We start from the raw sequence: 23,607 nt of genomic DNA, 5'->3' as shown, positions 1-23,607 counted from the left end.
AAAAGCACAAGTAAAATAAGTCCACATTTAAATGTTGTATATTGTAGTTGTGGTATATAAAACAGTTGTGTTCTCAGTACTAGGGTCAAATGTCAAAACTATTAAAAATAATGATGACTAGTGTGCTGTCCAGTTTTATGTCAACTTGACACAAAGTAGTCATTTGGGAAGAGGGAGTCTCAACTCAAGAAATGACTCCCTAAAATTTGCTGTAGACGAGCCTATAAGTGCATTTTCTTGACTGATGATGAATGTGGGAAGACCAGCTCACTCTGGGTAATACCACCCCTAGGCAAGTGGTCCCAGTTGCTATAAGAAAGCAAGCAACATTCCTCCATGGCCTCTGCCCAGAATGTAAAGGCTTGGTAGATGCATTCTACCAAATGTTTAAGGAAAAGTCATAGCAGTCCTCTCCAAACTTGTCCAAAATTTAAGAGATGGGAACATTAAACTGTTGTTACTTTGTACTGAAGCCAGACAATGCCTCAGGAAGAAAAAAAAATCATAAGCAGCATTCCTGATGAATATAAATGCAAAGATTTTTAACAAAATATTATTCCATTAACATTGCCAATTCCCAAAATGAAGTAGGATGTATTTCTGTAGTACAGGAATGGCTCAATATACACAAGTAAATAATTGCTGTATAGTACATCACTAGAATAAAAGACAAAAAAACTGGTTATCTTAATAGATATAGAGAAGGCATTTGACAACATATAACGACCTTTCAGAATTTCTGACATGAACTCAATGACTGGCTCTTTGACCTCCCTCCATCCTCCAGAGGGAGAAGCAGCCTTGCTAGGCCACAGATAAGGACATTGCAGCTAGCCCTGAAGATACCTGATAAGCTAGGGTCAGATGGAAGGGGAAGAGAACCTCCCCTATCAATAGACTTAGAATGGGACAGGGAGGAGATGAGGGAGGGAATTGGGAGGGAAAGTGAGGGGGCTACGGCTGGAATATAATGTGAATAACCTTTGATTAAAATAAAAAATAAAAGAAAAGAAAAGAAAAAAGAAAAAAACAGAATAAATACTTGATAAAATCAGTATGGAAAAATGTTCCTCAAAACAAAATGGCTTTAAAATATTACAAAACCACAGATAGTATAGATTCAATGCTAGAAAGAAGCTTTTCTCCTAAGGCCAATGATAAGACAGGTATGCCTTCACCCATCACTTCTGTTCGATATAGTACTGGCAGTCCTATCCATGGCAATGACCAGTGGAACAAGTAGAGCAATCCAAAAAGCCAAAGAAAAGGTCCTTCTGTCAGATGATATGATCTTATATACAGAAATTTGTAAAGAATACACCAATCCAATGCGGCTCACAGAGACTGAACCACCAACCAAAGAACATGCATAGGCTGGACCTAGGCTCTCTACATACATGTAGCTGATGTGCAGTTTGGTCTTCATATAGGTCCTCCAGCAACTGGAGTAGGGGCCCAGATCTCTGACCCTGGTGCCTGCCTTTGAATCCCACTCTCCTAACTGGGCTGCCTTGTCTGGCCTTAGTGGGAGAGGAGGCACCTAGTCTTGCAGCAACTTAATGTGCCAGGGTGGGTTGGTCCCCACCATGGGTGAGATGTGTGTAAGTGATGGACTGGCAGGAGAGGAGGGGACTGCAATCAGGATGTAACATGAATAAATAAACACATTTTTAAAAATTCAAAACAGTTGTTGGTTACAAAATCAACACACAAGAGTCAATTGTACTTCTAATATTAATGGCAAATTATTAAAAAACATAATTGAAAAAACTAATTCATTTATAATACAAACAAAATATACATACTTATGAATAAATTTAGCCAACAAGGTGGAAACTTTGCTGAAATCTACAAAACACTGTCATTAAAGAAGGCACAAATAAATGGTTCTGTACCTCCTTCTTATGGATTGGAAGAACTAATATCCTGGGGCTGAAAAAATGACTCAGGTTGAGAGCAGTGATTGCTCTTCCAAAGGTCCTGAGTTCAATTCCTAGCAACCACACGGTGGCTTATAACCATCTATTCCCTCTACTGGCCTCTTCTGGCTTGCAGGTGTACATGCTGACAGAACAGTGTATACATAATAAATAAATCTTTTAAAAAGAATTAATATTCTGAAAATTCCATATGAACCAACAGGATATATAGAGTGTAAAAAAAAAAAAGTCACTCAAAGTTTCTAGGCCGTTTTCCATACAAAAAGAAAAAAAAAAAACATCCTGAAATTTGCACGAAACTGCAGAAATTCCAATCAGCCAAAGTAACTTCTGCTAAGAGAGCAAAGCTAGAGGTCTCATGATCCCACTGTGAAATACGCCATAAAGAAATTATAATTAAAATGGAATTGTAGAGTGCAAGCCACATTGTCCTCTGTAGACAGATTCAAACTAACTAAACAGGAGCCCCTAGGAGCATCTGCCAGGCTGCCAGTGAAATGTGTTACACCAATATTTGAATTGAAACCTAGAAAAACATCTAAGAAAGAGTTCGGAAAGGGGAAAGAGGAAAATCGTGAAGCTGGAAAGGAAGGTACTGTACCATTTGAGCATTCAGGAACCTAAATGGAAGAGGCACATACACTGAATTCATAGATAATCAGGATTAATGAATTGCAATTTAAAAATGAATTGTTTTATTCCTCCATAGTCATGCTTTTTTTTTCTGAAAGTTTTCATTTTCCTCGGGTGAAATAAATGTGAGTTTAATGCAGGAAGCTGTATGTAATTCAGCATGCTGTACACTTATTTTAATTTTTTTTCCTAGGCATATGGTAACATTTTGTATGTATTAAAAAAATTCAAATAAGCCGGGCACAGTGGTGCACAAGTGTAATTCCAACACTCAGGGAGGTAGAGGCAGGCAGATATCTGTGAGTTTGAGGACAGCCTGATCTTCAAAGTGAGTACAGGACAGCCAAGGCTCTACAGAGAAATCCTGTCTCAAAAAACTAAAAAAAAATTTCAAATAGTTTTCTAAAGCCAAATTAATATAGTCATTGTACCTAGGTTTTAGATGATTTTAATAGAACATAAATACTTGTGGCTACATGCTATTTGTTGTTTAAAATTAAAAATTTCCTCATATGGAAAAAAAGAGGATGCTACCAAAATAAAGAGCTTAATTAGGGTAAGGACTAGGGTTAGGGTTAGGGTCAGTGAAATGGGGTAGAAAGGTCTTAAACAGACCCATATACTTATACTCAACAGATTTTTCCATAAAAGCACGGAGAGACATAAAGAGAAACAATGGCACTTTCAAAGGAGCTAGAGAGATGGCTCAACAGTTAAGAGAACTTACTGTTCTTGCAGAGGATCCAGATTCAGCTTCAAGCAAACACATGACATCTTACAACCATCTTGAACTTGAGATTTGGGACATCAAAATCTCTTCTTCTGACTTCTGCTACACACCTGTGGTGAGGTAGAGTAGTATGGTAGCAAAAATGTGCTTATCTCATGGTGGCAAAGAGAGAGACAAAGACCATAATGAGGTCATTTGATTCTAATTACCTCCCAAAATCCTTCTATGCAAATACCATTAACATATGTATTTACTGATAAAAATTCCCTTGAATCAACTTTTCCCCCTTACTTCCATGAATCAACTTTTAAAGGATGCATTAAAACCATAGCATTCCACTTTTCACATCCAAAATTAATATTTTCCTCATGTGCAAATACATTCACTCTATCCCGGGATCCCAAGTTCCCAACTTCTTCCAAGTCCAAAGTCTAAAATCTATGTAAATGAGACAAGAATGAGACTCAAGCCATGATTCATCCCAAGATTAGTAAGAGCCTATGAAATCAAACAAGTTGTCTTTATCCAAACAACAACGTGGAAAAAGCCGTTAAGACACATGTTTCTATTCCAAATGGGACAAGTAGGCAAGAAAAAACAGGGATCCAAAATCCAATTGGGAAAACAACAATTTTTTGGCTGTTATTGTTGTTTAATGCAGGATTTCACACAGGCCAGGGTGGCCATGAACTTATTGTGTAGTAAAAACCAAATACAGGTTCTTTGTGATAGATTGTTGATAACTTATACTGGATAGAATAAACAAAACAACGCAGGAAGTTAGAGTTTCAGATAGACTATTTTTCCTCAAAACTGTATTTTTTTGTAAAGTCATAAAAGAAATCTATAAGCCATTTACATATTTGAGGTGCTCTAGGTAGTGAGAAAAATTAGAAAAGCCCACAATGTATAGCCTGTCTGATTTGTCCAAGAAACAGAGAGAATAGAACTGTGAGGGGAAAAAAGCATAATAAGCGATGAAGTCAGAAAAGAATTGTGGGCCACACCATATGACTGTAGTACGTATTCTGAGCAAAATAAACATTGAAAGGAGATGCAAGCCATTTATATAAACTGAATATATTCGTCCAGAATCCTTCCGACTATTGTATTGAGAATAAATTGCCTAGAGCAATGTCAGAAATAGGGAGGGAAATTCTAAGCTCACACCAATAATCCGGATGGCTAGAACACAGTAGCAATGCTGGAGTTGATTTTCAGATTCTAGGTTTATTTTCATGGTAGAACTATTGGAATTTGCTAGCATACTGGACTCCCTAATATCCTTAAAATAGAAGGCAGTCTGGTATAATCCTAAACTTTTACACTGATTAACTGTGAAATTCAACCTACCGTCTTTTATTTTTCAACCAATCTTCTTTAAGAGGAGAAAATCTACAGAAAGAACAGATTTGAAAGTGAATTCCAAGAGTTCACATTTGGGTATTTTAGAATGTAATATATATTATCCATATAAGTGAAAACTGTGATACATTACTTAGGTATGAAAGGACTTCATGGTGGGACCCCAAACTCTGAGCTTAGGCATAAAATTTGGACTCTCCAGCATCACACAAAACTTGTATATATAGGAAATAATAGATGAGTGAGATAACTAGGGAGGGATGAAGGCATAGATGTAGAAAACAAAAAGAAAACAGGATCTAATCCTGGTGTATTCCTAGAATTCTAAGAGAGGAAAACTGTTGTTAGTGGATCAGGAAGAAACTGGGAGACTATGATTTCAGTGAGTGCAATATACTTGGAGAAGTAAAAAATAGCTATGTCAAAAGTCACTAAAAAGATCAGTGCCAGATAAGTGATCAGTGGATTTATCAATTTAGGTGTTATTACATATATTGTGAAGAACAACTGAATTTGGGTGTTAGAAGAAAACCCTGATTGTACTGAGTTTGGAAATAAATTGTAAGTGATTAAGATGAAATAACAGTTATATATACTGTAAGTACCTTGATTTTTGCTGGGAACGGTATGCTGGCTCTGTCTGGAAAAGTAATTATTTAATCTGAGCTCATTAAGAGGTACTTTCAGTTAAACAATGTCAAGAATACTTCTTTCAAGAAAGGAAGGAGTAAAAACACTATTTGATCCTCAGTTTAAGCAACTATCCTAAAACATATTTACTATCTCCCAATTTTCTACCTTTTCTCATTTAGTGAATTTTGTCTTAGATTTACCTTTTAGTTGTTGCATTTATCTGAGTTTGTGATTAACTGAAACCTAGGTATTTCATTACAACACATATTTTCTTTTTCTTAAAAATGATTTATTTTATGTGTATGAGTGTTCTATTTGCATGTACATTTGCATGGCAGAAGAGAGCATCATATCACATTATAGATGGTCATAAGCCACCATGTGGTTGCTGGGAATTGAACTCAAGACCTCTGGAAGAGCATCAGTGCTCCTAACCGATGAGCCATCTCTCCAGCACCTACGTCACATATTTTCATCCAAATCCACTTACTTACCAAATTTCTGTCACTGTTCATTGAAATATTTTAATCTAGAAATAGAACAAAGTTATTTCGCTCTGCATAAAATCATATTCATGTTAAATATGATGACTCTGGTACTATCAACTATCAACAAAATTGACAGTTATCAATCCCATAATCATATTTTCTCTTCCATATATCAGCTTTTTAAAAAAGACTTATTTTATTTGTGTGTGTATATGTGTACATATACGTGTGGAGCTGGAAGATGCCAGATGAAAGCATTAAATATCCTGGAGTTATAGACAGACAAATACATACAAAAAAATTAACCAACATTCTTAACTATCAATGAAATGTGCACAAAAGTACATTCTGATCTATATGACCCTGGTCAGACTGGGTATAATCAAAATAAATGGCAAATTCTGGTGAGGATGCAGGGGGAAAGTACCTCCTATAGACAATTTATTGAAATGTAAATCAGGGTAGTCACATAAAGAATCAGTATGGATATTCCCCAAGAGGATAAAATTAAAATCACCTTATTATCCAGTTATATCATTCCTATGTATTTCTCATTAGGATTCCAAGTTAGCATGGCACTGAGATGCCTGCTCATCTCACAATCACCAAGCTGTGATCACAGTCAGTGTAGGTGTCCATCAATAGATGGCTAGATAAAGAAATAGGCATATACAATGTAACCATAAAAGAACACATCCTATTGCAGGAAAATGGGTGGAGCTGAAGATCATCATGTTAAGCAAAATAAGCCAGGCCCAGAAAAACAAGTATCTCATGTTTTCTTCCATATATCTAATCTATGCATAAATAAAATAAAGTAAGATTTGAAAGCAAGAGACTTGTTTAGGAAGAGGAACAGTACCAGTAGGACGTGGGAGAAAAGACAAGGAAGTGTGATGAGGTACCAAAGATCAAAGTACCTGGTATATATACATGAGAATGTCATAATGATACCCAATATTTTTGTACAATGAATACATAAAAAAGCACACACCTAGTTAGAAACATTGAAAAGTGATAAAGAACTTGACTAGTAAAAGATAAATTATCAGTCTTTCTTTCAAGAATGTCATGTCAGAAGTAAAATGGTTCATTGATGTGGTTGAACAACACCTGTAAAGAACAATGAAAAGTTATTTGATACCTTTTCATGACCACGGTAGTGAAAATAACAATAAAAGAAAGAAAAATTACAGGAAGTGGGGCTAAAGTGAATGAAGCAACAACTTTAGTGAATATTATTATGTACCAGTCCAACTGCCCCAACTCTGGAGGATTAAAGTGCTTGTTCCTCCACACTTGAGAGTTTTGGCAGTCATTAGGTTTATACCTACACAAACCTCTCTTGATTGGGAAGAACTGACTTATCCTTGAACAAGACACTTTACCAAGAGAAAGGCGAATACATCCAATGACTAAGCACAATGGAAAAATAAAAACTCAGTCCCCTTTTCCTAATTTGGGACAACTCTCTGACAAGTCACCCTGACTTGAAACTTGTTGGTGAAATCAACTAATCTATTTACTGCAACTATCATACCACTTCTGTAAATTTCTATCTCCCTTGTTCTCTTATAGGTTCTGAACCCCGAAACACTCCACAATAAAATTATTATGGAATTTTTAATTTCTCAGTTCTATTCCTGGAAAAATCAACCTGCAGCTTCATCTATATGTTGCCAGCTATCTCTGGTCTTGTTGTATTTTACCTGTTATATTTAATTATTACAAAATTATGGGCCAGGTGAAATCATTAAGCCCATTTTACAAATAGGTTTACTGAAGTGCAAAGATGTTAAGTAAATGTATTCAGTGTCCCACATCTGATAATCAGGGAGACCACAATTTTGTGGCTGGCACTATAGTTCTAGACCACCTAATCTTAATCGGTATTCATTAACTCCTTTAATATCTTCATATAATGAAGATTGTTTTCTCAGGTATTTTATGAAAAATAACAGGGTGCCTGACTATTTTATTTCAATTTTCCTTGAAAATTATATCTTTTAATAAAAAAATTAGGAAAGACATGCTATCCTAAAATTAGAAGCTGTGTTTTCTTTGCCCCTTTGTTTTTCAATCCAAAAATCTAACATAATTCTGTCAAAAATAACTCCAATCCTTCCATTCCTCAGATCAAAATCTTCCAATAGCTTTCCACTGCACAACAAATAGTAAATTGTTATATGGTCAACTAATTTTTTTTAATTAAAAATTTGTGTAGCTTCTAAATTAGGTCATATCCTTCCTTGGAAGAAGTACATTTTCCTTCCATCAACAGCAAGCTTGACTATTTGGCTTGAATTTTGCCACTGGACTGTAATACATCTGAGCAGAAAAATTTAAAAGCACCATATTATTCTAATAAAGCTATTTTATCTTTGCTAGAAAAACAGATTTTCTGTATGTGGGCAACTCATTTAGCTTGTCTACCTGATTTTTTCTTTGCTTGTTTTTTTTTTTTTTTTTTTGAGACATGTTTTCTCTACACAGCTCTGGCTCTCCTGGAACTCACTTTGTAGACCAGGCTGGCCTCAAACTCAGAGATCTGCCTGTGTCTGCCTCCCAAGTGCCAGGATTATAGGTGTGCACCACCAACCACCTGCTAGTCAATTACCTGAATGAAGACAGTATAAACAGAATGTCAGGGAACCTGTGGACATCATGTAAAGTGGACTAAAGAAGTGGGTTTGTGTACACCACTGAAAGTTGGGGATTTGTTTGATTTATTTATAAATGTATTTATTTACATGTTTATTTTAGTATTTACCTTTAATTATGTGTAAGTGCATGTTCATGTATTCACGTGTTTGTGTGCATACTCTGTGTGTACAAGTACCTGTGGGATCTAGAAGAGAGTGTATGATCTTTGAAGCTGGAGTTCCAGGTGGCTGTGAGTTACTTGGGATGGGTTCTGGGAAACTGGACTGGAATCCTCTAGAAGAGTAGCAAGTCCTCTTAACTTCTGAGCCATTTCTACACCTCATTTTTAAATATTAATTTTTCTTTATTCTTGAGAACATCATACATACATACAAATGAACCATGATCATACCCACCTCCCATTTTTCCTTCCAATTCTTTTGATGTCCTCCCTAAAAAATTCTCCTCCCAATTTTGTGTCCTTTTTTTTTTTTAATAACCTACTATGTCCAATTTGTCGTGCCCCTGTTTGCGTGGGTGTGGTGCCATCTACTGGAGCATAGAAAATCTACCAGTGGCTACACATTTTAAAATCTTATTCTTCCTCCCACAGCAGTTATCAAATGCCAACAGCTAGCTCCTTGGTAAAGGCAGAGCTTGGAGAACACTTCCCCAATCTATGTGAGAATTTTGGCTAGATTGATCTCACGCAGCTCTTGTGAGGGTAACCATAGCTATCCTAAGTTCATGAGTGCAATAGCCATGCAGAACTTTGCATTCCACAGCGCTCTTCCTCACCATCCAGCTCTTAAATTCTTTTCATGCTCTCTTCCTCCTTTGATATTCCCTGAACCTTGGTGGTGGTAGGGGTCAGAAAGACATACCATTTGGAGCTAAACAATTTGGCTCAATTTGGGGATACACATTAAAACTGCAATAAAACTGCAATATAACTCAGAGGAAGCTGGTTCAAACATCTTAAACTATTTAAGATAAGGCTCATGTATCCCAGGTTGCCTTGAACTCTGTATGTAGCTCATAATAACCCTGAACACCTGTACCCCCTGCCTCTACTTCCTGAGTGTCAGGACTACAGGTGTGAGCCACCAGATCTGGCTTATGTGGTACTTGGGACAGAACCCAGGGTCTTGTGTAAACACTCTGAGCTATAGCCCCAGCCTTCCAACTCACATATCTTTGTTAATTTTTTTTTTTATTCATGTGCAAGTGGATATCTTTGTGTGATTGCCTGCTGGGGTCAGAAGACATTGGGTCCCATGGAGCTTGAGTTACAGGCAACCGTGACGTGCCCAGCGTGGGTGCTGAGGACCAAACTTGGTCCTCTGGGAAAGCAGTAAATACTATTAAACACTGAACTATCACTCCAGCCCCATGACCCTACTATTTTAATGAGATACCTTATGACGTATGAAACCTCTTACCTTCAAATCACTGACTTCGGTCCATACCAGTACTCACTGAAGACTAATCTCCAGACTTGAGTCCACTTACCTTATGTTGTATCAAGAACCCACTCTTGTCTTCTTACTCCAACCATGGTCACTATGGAGTATTTAGATTCAGGAATTAGATTGATGTAACTTCTCTTAATTCCCATAGAACTCTCTACTTAGTGTACTATATTGTACTTAGTATATCATAACAAAGCTGCTGGTCCTTGACTTCTAGCAAAAGTGCTATAGTTTGTATAATACTATATCCAGAATATACTACTGTGCCCATTATATGAGAGGAATTTAACAAATGTTTATTGAATAAATTAGTGCATTAGAATTTTTATTTATTACACTTTTATTTCTCAATACTTTTAGTACAGCAAAGCAAATACAGGTAAACATTAGTATTCTTTACACAATAGCAGACATAAAGGAAAGCCAGCCACAACTTAGTGCTTTGTCACTTGTTGTATATTTGTTTGTTTAACATCTGAAGCTATATCACTTTACTGATGATTTTATTTTCAAGCTTTCAGGGAAAAGCCTATGTCTATAGCTATATGCTATATATTCACTTTCAGACAATGCAACAAGGTGGAAAGAGTCCCAAAACACTTTATAACACTATCAAAACTCTTACAGCAAAGTACAGCACAGACAGCAAGTGGACAATCACATTTACATTACTGGACAGTATTATTAAAACAATGAAAACTTTTCAAGATACCAAACAAGAACTAAATATGAAAATCCATCAATGGAACTGGAACACAAATACCAAATACAATATGTATCCCCCCCAAACCCCAATACATGAGAACCAGGGCTCTAGGCCCGGCCATACAAGGCCTCACTGACTGCCACTGCCACACATTAATCTATCGCAAGTTGCGAACAACCAGTGGCCGGTGCCCAGCTTCGGCTCTATTGGCCTCGTCTTCCAACGCCTCCCTATACTGCTCTGGCCAGTCCTGTGGCTCCTTTCTGTGGATTCGGGCCACATATCGCAGGGCTTTCATCTTGGAGGTTTCCAAGCGGGCTCTAGGCCCCCATACAAAATCATACTGCACTGGATCACTGTCAGGGACCCGCAAACTGTCTATGTAGCGCTGACTCAAATACCTACAGGTAATCACATGCTTTCTCCCATTTTGAACCCCCAAGCCCCTCAGAAAGGCCCAGACTGCAGACTCCCTAGCATGGTTGCCCATGATAAAGATGAAGCTTAGAACCTGCATTAAGAAATTGTTGCCGGGCCTGTTTGGACTGTCCACAATCTCTTCAGTATCTTCCATTTCTCTTCGGTTGTACAGGGTGTAGGAGTGGTTCCTTGGATCGAGGACCACCAGCTCAGTCCCATACACGTTGTTTAGGGTGCGAGCAGCACGATTCAGAAGGTCAGGGAACACTTTGCTACACTCTCGGCCGATGTAATAGAGAATTCCTTTCTTTGGTATAGGCAGCTTAGTTGAATCCATCAGCAGAAATAATTGGACCAATTTCCTTGACTTACTCTCTAATCTTGACTCAGGCCATGAATGGGGAGAGTATTTCGTGGGATAGCCAGGAGCATCTGAATCAGGAGCCAGGAGCTCTGGAGAAACTTCCTCAAAAAAGGGCCTCCTAAAGTGAGGAACAGCTCGCCACTCGTTACCAACATCTCTGGCAGCATCTTCTTCCAGTGCTTCATTGTACTGTGCTGGCCAGTCCATAGGATCTTTGTTATAGATCTTAGCCATGAACTTCAGAATTTTCATCTTGGTGGTTTCTAGGTGGGATCGTGGGCCCCAGTAAAACTCATACTCGATTGGTACACAGTCAGTTATCGGCCTGTAGTCCAAGTAACGCTGCCACACAAACTCGACAGACAGAAGTCTCTTCGGGTTCCCAAACACGGAAAGCCTTCTCTCACGCTGCACTCCGAATCTCCAGAGCATCTCCCAAATATCAGCTTCCCTGGCTTGGTTGCCATTTAGGAATATCTGTCCCAGGATCATCATCAAGAGTCCCATCTTTGGCCCATTTGGGATGTCTTCTAACCCATCATAGGGCACAGGTCCCAGTTTGTTGAGCAGGATGTAGGTGTGTTCCTCAGGATCTAGCTCCTTCAGTTCGAACCTAAAAATGCACTCCAGGTGGGCTGCTGCTCGTCTGAGGATCTCTGGGAACTGGTTGCGATATTCTTTGACAATGAATTGCCTCATTTCAGATTCCTTGATAGGATACTTGCTCTGATCCTTCACGAGTAGAAACTGCAACAGTTCTGCTACGTTTTGCTCCATAGGATCCTGAGGCTTCAGCGTAAGGGCAACGTGGGCGGTGCCAAGGCCCATAATGGTAATGGAATTGGAATTCTCACTGTCTCTCAGGACCTGGAATTCCAGGGGGCCTTCTGAACGCTTTGGGCGTACAGAGGGAGCAGAGGCCTTTTGCAGAGTGAGGGAGGTGCACTTGCATAAGTTCATGCCCATAGCAGCACCGCAGCTCAACGCGGCTGAAGGGTTTTCAGCTGCAGTAGGCATACCGGAAGTGCTAGGGCCCTCGGCAGCTAGCGGCATCTGCGAGGTTCTCAGCCCCTCACCCATGGTGTGCAGCCCAGAGGTGCTTGGGCCCTCAGCGCAGGGAAGCAGCCCGCAGGTGGCAGATCCCTCCGCAGCACAGGGCGCCATCGAGATGATGAAGCCTTCAGCAGACATGGATCGCAGGGACGCGCCCCGGCCCTTGGCGGTGGTGTTCGGGTTGTCACAAACAGCGGGCGGCGGCACCGAGGTGGGCGGCACACAGAGGATAGATTCTTCCAAGATGGTGGGCGGCACCCAGGTGCTCTGAGCCTCACCGAAGGGGGGCGGCATGGAGGTGCTCAGTCCCTCAGCGGAGCGGGGAGACACGGAGATGTCTGGTTCCTCCGAAGCCAAGAGCAGCACGGAGGTGCTCTGGCTCTCACCCGCGGTGGGCGGCACGTTGATGCCCAGTCCATCAGAGACAGTGGGCGGCACCGAAGTGCTGGGGGCCTCACTAGCGGTGGGGGGCACATTGATACCCGGTCCCTCCGACATGGTGGGCAACACGGGGGTGCTCAGGGCCTCACCAGAGAGAAGTGGCACGGAAATGCCCGATTCTTCCTCGCAGAAGGTGGGCGGCACCGAGGTTCCCGGACCCTCACCCAGGGTGGGCTGCACATCAGGGACCTCATCGGAGTGGGGCTGTTCGGAGATGCTCAGCCCTTCAGAGATGGTGAGATGCTCAAAGGCCTTTGAGCTCTTAGGAGCAGTGGGTGGCACAGAGATGCTCGGGCCCTCTGAGGCGGTGATTGACACAGCGCCGTTCTGCCCGGGGGAGATGACAGGAGGCTGGGAGGTGCCTGGACCCTCTACGGAGGTGGGCAGCTCAGAGGTATTCGGCCCCTCAGAGGTGATGAGCTGCCCGGAGGCGCTTGAGCCCTCTGAGATAGTGGGCGGCACAGAGGTGCTTGGGCCCTCCCGGGGGGTGTGCAGCTTGGAGGTGCCAGGGCCCTCGGAGGCGCAGAGGCCCTGGACAATCTGGGGGTCGCTCAGGTCCCGAGGGACGTCTGGGCTTGGCGCAGCAGCAGGGAGCCCCTTGCCGCTGCTGTTGCGAGCACTGCCCCTTCCACCGCGGCGGCGGCGCGAATTCTGGCTTACCAGCGACATGGTCCTGTCGACCAGCGTGGGGAAGCTGACACCGACAGGCCCGCGATCTCACAGAAGAGGACGCAAGGTGTTGTAGGCGCCTCTGCACAGGACTGCTGCTAGCAGGAATGCTGCTGCTGCCGCCAGAACCCCAATTCCAAGCGAGTCGCAGGAGCCCAAATTAGAGGTGGTGGGAAAGAAGGAAGGTTCTAGCCAACAGTGAACACTAGGCGCAGAACACTCGCCTCTCACACCCCGCCTTCTGCCGCAGTCCGCGCAGGCGCAGCTGGGCTCTGCGACAAGGCGACCCCGCCCGCCCAGCCCCTCCCGTGGGTCTGCGAAAGTGGACCTGGTGATTCTGCATCAAAACTGCGCAATGTTTATCTTCCTTAGTACTATAGATCTTAGTACGTTTATTTTATATTATATGGATAATCTCCATTTATAAGTGAGTATATAACCATATGTGTCTTTCTGCTTCTGGAATATCTCACTCAGGTTGATCTTTTCCAGGTCCCACCATTTGCCTGCAAATTTCATGATTTCCTTGTTTTTAATTGCTGAGTAGTGGTCCATTGTGTGTACCACAATTTTTGCATCCATTCCTCATTTGAGAGACATCTAGGCTGTTTCCAGATTCTGGCTATTATGAATAATGCTGCTATGAACATAGATGAGCAAATATCCTTGTTGTATGGTTTAGCTTCTTTTGGGTATATGCCCAGGAGTGGCATATCTGGATCTTGAGGAAGCACTGTTCCTAATTTTCTGATATAGTGCCAGATTGATTTCCATAGTGGTTGTACCTGTTGACATTCCCACCAGCAGTGGAGGAGGGTTCCCCTTTCTCCACATCCTCTCCAGCATGTGTTGTCACTTGAGTTTTTGATCTTAGCCATTCTGATGGGTGTGAGATGGAATCTCAGGGTCGTTTTGATTTGCATTTCCCCGAACGACTAAAGATGCTGAGCATTTCTGTAAGTGTTCCTCTGTCATTTGAAATTCCTCTGTTTAGCTGTAGGGAGGAGGCTGAGACCTCACTCAAAAGTGAAAACAGGATAGACATCTAAGTAGGAGAAGACAAGAAACAGGACAGGGGTCTTCCACAGGGGGGCTCTGGAAGACTCTACCCGTCAGGGTATGGAAGGAAATGCCAAACTTTTGGCAGAATGCGGGAAACCTTATGGAAGAGGGAGACAGACCTGGAGAGGTCAGGAACTGCACAAGGAGACCAACAGGGCCAAAAAACCTGTGCCCAGGGGGGGCCTGCAGAGATCAATACTCCAACCAAGGAGCATTCATGGAGAGGACTTAGATCTGCTGCTCATTTTCCAAATGGGTTCCCTAGTAAGGGGGGAAGGGGCTGTCTCTGACATGAACTCAGTGGCTAGCTCTTTGATCACCTCCCCCTTGCCAAGCCACAGAGGAAGATGATGCAGCCAGCCCTGATGAGACTTGATAGGTTAGGGTCAGATAGGAGAGGAGGTCCTCCCCTATCAGTGGACTAGGGAAGGGGTATAGGGAAAGAAGAAGGAGGGTGGAATTGGGAGGAGATGGAGGAGGCTACATGCAGCCAGGATACAAAGTGAATATATTGTAATAAATAGATAAAAATAATAAACTATAGAAAATGTGCAGTGGCAGGAGAGAGGCTTTGGTGGGGTAAGACAAGGAGCGTGGAACAGATGGGCAAATGGAGATAATACTAGTCTCTACTCATGTGTCAGGTACTTCAAAGATTTTTAAAATTTGTAGTTAACATCCCTGAAGATACCTGATAAAACAGGATCAGATGAATGGGGAGGAGGTCCCCCCTATCAGTGGACTTGGCAAGGGGCATGGTGGAGATGAGGGAGGGAGGGAGGGACTGGGAGGGAATGAGGGATCGAGACACGGCTGGGATACAGAGTTAATAAAATGTAACTGATAAGAAAAAAATAAAATAAAATAAAAGTGAAAAAAAAAACATCCTTAGGATTAGCGTCTTCCTCAAATCTGTTTACAGTGAAAACTGTGCGTGGGGCATGGAAGAATGCAGCTCTCATCACTTCCCTTGTCTCCTCTCTTATTTCTTCTGTTGAAGCCTCTAAGGACTCATATTACTGCCAACTCTAAGGGTCTGCCCTTTCTCCAAAGGACAGAAGGGCTGGCATTTAGTTCTAATTAGAAAACCTGTAGCTAACTAGAAAACCGTGCTGTACACAGTCCTAACTGTTACCAATATAGAAAATATAATGTCTTTTGAAGGGTCCTGCAACTTTGCTATTCCAACCACATTGAAAATTAGTGATCCTAGGCAGTTAGCACCATGGAGGCTATTAGGAAAACTCATTGTCAAAATTAGAAAACTGCAATTAGCGTGGTTTATGGAAGCAAATCTTTGGAAAGGTTTCTATTAGTTACTAAGGAGCTACTGGAATTCTGAGTCACAGCTAAGTGCAGGAAAGACTGACCAAAATTGGAAGGATAACGGATAGAGGAAAACATTTGGTTTCCTTATAGGCCTGAGTGGTAACTTATGCTGCCAGTAATCTGTATGTTCCTGTGAAGATTATCTTGTGTGGCTTAGTGTAATACCAACTGGTTTTAATAGAATCATATGATATCATATTCTGACAAGATTTTATGTTACCCACCTTGTATTCAGTGCATGGGTCCACAAAATTGGTTCTGGGCCTAGCACACCCTTAGCCAAATATCTGTGTCTGATTAGCCTCTGAACCTTGGTGAAGGTTCATGGCTAGGAGATAGGGCTCATCTTCATCAGTGAGGCTTGTAGGAGAGCTTTCCAGAAGAGATAGATTCTGCTGCAATCTTTTAAAATCAGGCTGGCCAGAAGTAAGCCCAGAATGCAGTTAAATATGGCATTTCAATGGCCTGCTGAAACTGAAGACACATGTAGATTTCAGAAATGTTAGTGTACATTAGAGCTCATGTTTTTCTGATGATTGTCAAACACACACACACACACACACACACACACACACACAAATGGCACTTCCATGGGCCTGCACTAGAATTCCCAGGAATTCTTGGTAATTTAAGTAGAGTTGTTAATTTGATAGCCACAGACAAAATTATACTGTTTTCCATGGAACAGTCACATATGGGATCCTCAGAGGTGGCCATGTTATTTCATTATTTCAAAAGTAAACATCAATTGTTATCATACATTTGGTCTATTTCTGTCCCTTCTTATCATGATGTGGCTATATTTCAGTGAAGGACCACTTGATCTATCAAAATCACTCACAAGGAAACTTTTCTAGAGAGTTCACTTGTATAGTTATAAGGATTACCCCCGGGGTAGCAACAACACCAAAAAATTTCTTCCCAAGTCACCTTGAGCACTATTGCTCTCATTGTTCTATTGTAGGTGAGATTTGTACTGAGGGACAGAAACCACAGTTTGGAAAAGGATGGAACATATATAAAAGCAGAATTTATAATCCGCAACTTTTAGAAACCTCAGAAAATTGACTCTTTCATCTGCAATAAACAGCCCTGAAAATTCATCTGCTGCAAATCAGACCTTGTACGATGTCATTTTGCTAACATTAGTAATGATCTAGGAAGCTAAAGAATAACTTCTATAAGAATCAGCTCCAAATTGCTAGGATTTGACTAATAATTAACAAGTTCCAGATTTTTTTTTTCTATGCTTCCAACTGAGGTCCAACAAGAGACTGTCCAAGATACGACTCTGACAAATCACACAGGATGCCCCATTTCTACTTAGCTGGTCTGCAGTTTCCCTAAGTGAATGACTGACTACCTATCTGTATACCTAGAAACTGGCCATTTCCCACTATAAAAATTTCTCACTCTTCTACCTGCCATTGAGTTTCTACTAAAACAAAAGGGACAGTGGTTGTCTCATTGCATGTCATGTGATCTTTACTATCTCCATTGTATGTTCTTTCAGGATCCCTCAAAAACATATATATTCAAACTGGGATGTGGCTCAGTGGTAGAACACTTGCCTCATGTGAATGAAGCCCTGAATTTGATCCACAGCACCACAAAACATAAGATTGATCAGAAATGCCCTGCAAATATCTGCCAAAGTTTTGTTGTTACTAGGTTTAATAACAACAAACCTATTATAGCCATCAAATAGCTATAAGGAATTAGATGACCCTTTGGATATAAAATCTTCTATCCTAACAGCAGAGGGCTGTTGAGTTCTCCATAGAATGTAATGTTTTCAGTAAGAGCCATCTGTGTGGTAACAATTAAGAGCTTTGCTGATTTAATATGACAGCCAGTGTTTCAATTGTTGTAACTCAGTTTCCACTGAATATTTTATATATATATATATATATATATATATATATATATATACATACACACACATATATATTTTTATATATAGATATAAATATATACATACATATATAAATGTATATATGTATATATACATACATAAATAAATGTATATATGTATGTATATATACATACATATATATATAAATATATATACATATATATGTATATATATAAAACTAATGGTTAGTATTGTGAGAAGGTTAGCCTTTAGAAGAGTGTTTGGTGTTTGAGCTGGGTATAGAACGCATTGTTTTACTTATTCACATTGTCAGTTGTGGTGGAAATCCATTATAAAAATGCCTCTAGCCACTTAATAGTTTTTGGTGTCTATAAATGAGACATAGCGGAGGAGGTAGAGCAAGAGAAACATAACAAGGAATAAGGACAATAGTTGTAAAGACATATATTGTTTACAATTATAATCATCTCATAAATGTTACATTTTTATTTTGATAGTTCTTCAGATTTTGTTAGTATTGGTTTTGGACTATAGCTTTTTTAAGACAGTGTTTTGCTATAATAGTCCAAACTTAACTGAAACTTGTGATCCTTCTGCCTCTGCCTCCAGAGTGCTGAATTTACATGCATGTACTACCATGCTTGGTTTGGATTACAACATTTTTTACATACTTGCAACAATCAAGAGTATCTTGATTATAACACTGACTACATAGTACAAGTGTACATTTATTAAGTAGTATTTAAAATGTACTGAGACTTTATCTATTTGATGACAGTAGTTAATGGTAGGAACTTAATGTAGTTTGAAATAAAAGTTAGATTACAGAACTTAGAAAGTAGTTGTGAATCAAAAGTGGTACCTTAGAATCCAACTTAGCCTGAATATTATGAATAGAAAAAAAAGGAACTCTAGCCTTAGTAATGATGTTTGTGATTATACTAACAGGATTGTCCAACCCAAATGCCCAAAAGTGTGATCCCCTTTCTCCTTACACTGACCCACCATTGCCTGTCTCCCAGTGGTGACTCTTGTCAGTAGTACATTGCCAAAGCAATCTGCCAATGGATGTGTAGGTGATGTTGACCACAGTACAGCCTTCTGAAACAAGGAATGGGTACAACAGAATAGGAATTCAAGTCAGAAGTCACATAGAGCCAGTCCTGGCAGCTCTGGTTATTCCCTGGATGATGTCTTGTTCAAAGAGCTAGCAAGAAAAGGAAAAATGAAGATAGATCCCACAAATCCATTCTAAAACATCTTTTTAAAAAGCATGTGGAAATTTTTATTTTTATATAGCAAAATTGCTTATAGATGAAGTATTAAGTAATAAGACAATTTATTCTCAAAGAAGCCAACTGCTTAATGAGACAGAAATAAATACAAAAATTTTAAAACTTTAAACTATAAATTAATAATGTGTTCTGTATAATGAAAACAAAGAAAGTAAAATCAATCCTCATGAATAGGTCAGGGATCAGTGACCAGAACATGTCTGAATCAAATGACTTTGAAGGTTATAAACAGCACACACCAGTTACAAAAAGATTTCATACTGAGAACAACACAGAAATCTAAAAAAAAAGAAACCATAAGCAGAACCATGCATATTTGGGGAAGCATAATATAGCAGAGATATATTACAAAGCCAGAAAATTGGGCTGTAGCTCAACAGTAAAGAGGCTTTTGTGCTAGCAGAACCTGAATTTTATTCTGAAGTACTCACTTACTTCTTGACATGTCAGAAAATGTCATGTTTTTACAAATAGGAACACACACACACACACATGTATATGTTGGCCAACCTAGCTCTCAAAGAGCAAAATCATGCTCAGATTGAGGGTCTACTAGATTCACTTGCAGAACTCAAGGTATTGCATGTATTCCAGGGAGAGAATACCAGTTCATTAAATTCTACCTTAAAGTTTTCTGAAACGATGTCTAAAGATGTTAGAGCAACACAACAGGCTGAGACAAATGACAAAATCAGTTCATAGTCTAAAAATATAAAACAGTCCTAACATCAATGAGCAGAGCTCAGCTGTGTATGTAAAATTATACAAAGAGCAATGATAATTTTAAATACTAATTATATGTGAAGATACTAGTTTTTAACTCTTCTTACCTTTTCTCTATATGCAGTTACACACTGAGATGCAAATAAAATTCTAAAAACCTTTAGAAGCAGTCTATAAAATAGGTGGAAGTACTTTGTGTTGTTAATTTTAAAATATGTTTTTTCTTTTTTATTTATTGTTAAAAATAATGTTCTTATTTAGCAGAATATAGTGCAGAAACTACTTAACACATAACATTTTTGTCTTATTTATTGTAAAATGTCATATGTAGTGTTATAAAAATGAATATTTCCCCACAAAATAGATTCTGTCAATCACCTACACTTTATGAAAGAAAAATCAGTAAGATGAGATTTGGTGATTTGAACTGGAAAATTAGAATCTCAGTAGAAAAGTGCTATTCCTAGGGCATAAGGAAAAGTGATAATGAAAAATTATGTTCACAGTCAATTCAGGATTACATCATTTAGAGTATCAAAAAGTCAAGATACACAGGGTGCGGATTCTTCATGAGGAACTTTTCATTTTGCTTCTTTCTTTTTTTCTTCCTGTCTTCCTTCCTTCCTTCCTCCCATTCTTCCCTCCTACCATCTTACTCTTTTCCCCTCCCTCCCTCCCTTCCACTCTCTCCCCCTTTTGTTTTCTGGGTGAAACCAAAAAAGGGAATTCTTTAGTGTGTCCACATTTGGAAAAGTGAACTTTGCCAATCCAATTTCCAGGTCCTGAAGTGAGATTAAAGTTTAAATTGATAGCCAAGGACATGCTACATCTAGGCAATCCAAGGTAAGGTGTGATCCTATCCACCAAGAATCTATCACTCTCTCATCTATGAAGGGGATCCCACAGTTATTAAAAGTATGAAATCTCTTTCCAGGACACAAGTTTCCCCCTCTGGCTAAGAACTTTTTTTTCCCTCCCAGCATGAGATTCCTAGGAAAATTCTTATCTCTTTGGTGGTCCGTTGTTTGAATAATCTCATAGTCACGTTGAGAGACACTGTGTCTCTCTAGAATATCTTCATCTCTGCCAGACCCATTACTATTAACTTTTTGTTTTGACACTTCAGTCTTGAGATAGGATACCTATATATGTGAAACAAGTGTAACAGCCAAACAGTCAATAGACATCAAGTTTACAACACGTTTAATCAGTGCCAGGTAGTCATGCAGGAAATCTTATCTTTCTTAACTTCCTGGCTCTTAGTTAACTTAGGAAGGGTTGGCACACAGTTCCTTATTCTCAGTATTTCAACTTTATACAATCTACATTCCTAAGATAATTGGTAAACTCTCATTTTAGAATGACTGAAAGAAATTTTTTGTCTTTGCTTTGTTTTGTTTGGAGACAGGGTTTCTCTGTGTAGGCCTCGTGGTCTTGGAACTTGCTGTATAGACCAGGGTGGCCTCCAACTCAGAGATCCACCTGCTTCTGCTTCCACAGTGTTGGGATTAAAGGTGTGCACCACCACCATCCAGCTAAGAAATTTCTATTGGACAAAAAGTTAATTACTTTTAATTTATGGTACCTTCACAAGCTTGAAATATACACACACAAGGTGTGTGTGTGTGTGTTTATCTTGTCAGCATCTTCTAACTTTTTTCAGTTATTGAAAATCCAGATTCTTTTTTCACATAATATATGTTGATTGCAGTTTCCCCTCCTTCCAGTTCTTCCCCACCTCCCTTCCCATCCAGATCCACTCCTTTTCACTGTCTCTCTTTAGAAAAGAACAGCCTTCTAAGATATAATAATAAAATATAACAAAATAAAATATAATAAGATGAAACAAAAACTATCACATTGACGTTGGACAAAACTAAGAAACAGAAGAAAAAAGCCCAAGACAAAGAACAAGATTCAGCAACCCACTCATTTGCACTCTTAAGAATCTAACAGATGAATTAAATTCCTACCTACTAATAATTAGCTTAAATGTAATTTAATTAAGTGCCCAAAGCAAAAGACATAGAGTGTCTAAATGGAAAAAAAGCATACGATCCAATTATATGTTGCCTACAAATAATTCACTTTACTAGTAAGGACACTGAAAGTAAAAACATTGAGAGGTTATTCTATGGAAATAGAAAGAAAAGCACAATAGGTATAGCTAATGTAGCAAAAAAAAAAAATAGGCTTTAAGAAAAGAAAATCATTCAAAGAGACATGATAATGATGCTGTGGCCAGAAATGTAACAACTGTAAATATATGTGCACTCAATTTTGAGGCAACCAGTACGGAGAACAATTACTAAATGTTCTGATGGAGGAGATAAAAGGGACCATAATAACAGTAGAAGACATAGATACATTTTCAGCCCTGCACAGATAATGCAGGCAGAAAATAAAAAAAGTGAAGAGTGGACTTGAATTATACTTTAGACACATGAGCCTATCAAGCATATACAGAATGTTCCAACCAGCAGACAAAAATGCATTCTTCTCAAGCACTCAGAGAACATTCTCCAGGATATAGTGTTATAATGTTGTATGACACTAGTCCTTGGGAGATGTGAACAAAAGCCTATTCAGCTGTAATGGGGAAGTAACAATGAAAAAAGTATGCATATCCCCCACATCCAACTTAGTGAGCCAATGAATTTTATTGGGGTTTACTTATAGAAATACAGGCTAGGTGTTACAGGAGGAGAAATGACTCAAAAACAGCTGCGCCACCAAGTCTACCTCAGCATGGGTGACAGCTCACAAAAGCTGGGAAGCTGGAGCGCACCTCACAATCTGCAGGCAGCTCAGCCGTGCATTTTCATGAGAAAAGCTTCCAATGTTGTCAGCCTTGTTGGTATTTACGAAGCCTGCTTCTGGGTTGCCTAGCAACCTCTGACATAATCATGTGTCCCTGACCATCTTTAATTCACAGCTGAGGATGGTCCCTGAGTCACCATACAGGAGTTGGTAAAAAATAAGAGAGGAGTCTTCCTGAGAGGCTCATCTACAAAACAAACAAACCAACCAACCAACCAACCAACCTATGCTATAGACTTTGGCTGCTGCTCTGAGGATGTTGGCATTCCCATGCAGAAAACAAGAGGTCTGCCATGCCCCATCTCACTGGGGTATAGCCAAAAGTCAACTCTACCAGGTAACTGTTTCAAATGCAGCCAGAGGGGACACTGGTCCCATGGCTGTCTCAACAAGCCACATGCTGCCTGCTGGCAAACTGGCTTCTAGAAGTCAAAATACTCCCATGCAGGCCTGTCCTCTGTGCCCAGCTCTGGAGGTTCAACCAGCACAAGAGCCACAGACACTCCCAGCCTTCAAGCTCCTTGGCCTGGCAGAGAACAAATGGCTCCTAGATTCAGCGACCCCTACCGGCCTTGCCAAGCCCGAATAATGCTGCAGGTCTGTTTTAACCCCATACTCAGGTCCCAAGGTCATATTGCCAACTTCTGTCTTGGGAGGCTTCAGATGCCTTCTCAGTTCTCTTCATATGCAGGAGACCAGGCCTCAAGTCTTCTAGAGCTGTTACTGTCAGGTCTAGACACAGTATGCTGTGTTACCAGACTCAAAAAAACAGGCCTCAGATATAACCTTTTACCATTCCTTTAACTAAAGGACAATAAATATTCATAGCAGTCTCACCTATGTCTAACAGTAAATAATTAGATACAAAGCCTTAAAGAAAATGTTGTTTAAGGGTCTAGCAAAGTGTTTTAAGGTTGGTGAATGCAAGTTAGGAAGGTTGCAAGG

General features: G+C 39.8%; 1 protein-coding gene and 1 long non-coding RNA gene across 3 annotated transcripts in view; both read right to left on the bottom strand.

Annotated features, from left to right (window-relative positions):
- LOC129665737 (uncharacterized) overlaps positions 1-5,826 on the bottom strand; it is a 59,122-nt gene extending 53,296 nt beyond the window's left edge. For both annotated transcript variants that reach the window (XR_008718416.1, XR_008718417.1), the window contains exons 1-3: positions 5,274-5,826; positions 4,657-4,698; positions 3,301-3,413 (exon numbers count right to left, since the gene is read on the bottom strand). This is a non-coding gene — a long non-coding RNA (uncharacterized LOC129665737). The remainder of the gene's footprint in view (positions 1-3,300; positions 3,414-4,656; positions 4,699-5,273) is intronic.
- A 4,359-nt stretch (positions 5,827-10,185) lies between these two features.
- Magee1 (MAGE family member E1) lies at positions 10,186-13,826 on the bottom strand. The gene has a single exon (XM_055592487.1). It carries the CDS (start codon positions 13,555-13,557, stop codon positions 10,768-10,770), a length of 2,790 nt encoding a protein of 929 aa, XP_055448462.1. The 5' UTR covers positions 13,558-13,826; the 3' UTR covers positions 10,186-10,767.
- Between the last annotated feature and the right edge of the window lie 9,781 nt (positions 13,827-23,607).

This window comes from Psammomys obesus, unplaced genomic scaffold, assembly GCF_907164565.1.
Source record: "Psammomys obesus unplaced genomic scaffold, mPsaObe1.curated_primary_1811, whole genome shotgun sequence".
In the NCBI taxonomy this organism is placed as follows: Eukaryota; Metazoa; Chordata; class Mammalia; order Rodentia; family Muridae; genus Psammomys; species Psammomys obesus.
This window is presented reverse-complemented; position numbering and strand designations above follow the sequence as displayed.

Coding starts and splice junctions, on each gene's coding strand:
- Magee1 (XM_055592487.1), bottom strand. CDS start 13,557: ATGTCGCTGGTAAGCCAGAATTCGCGCCGCCGCCGCGGTGGAAGGGGC.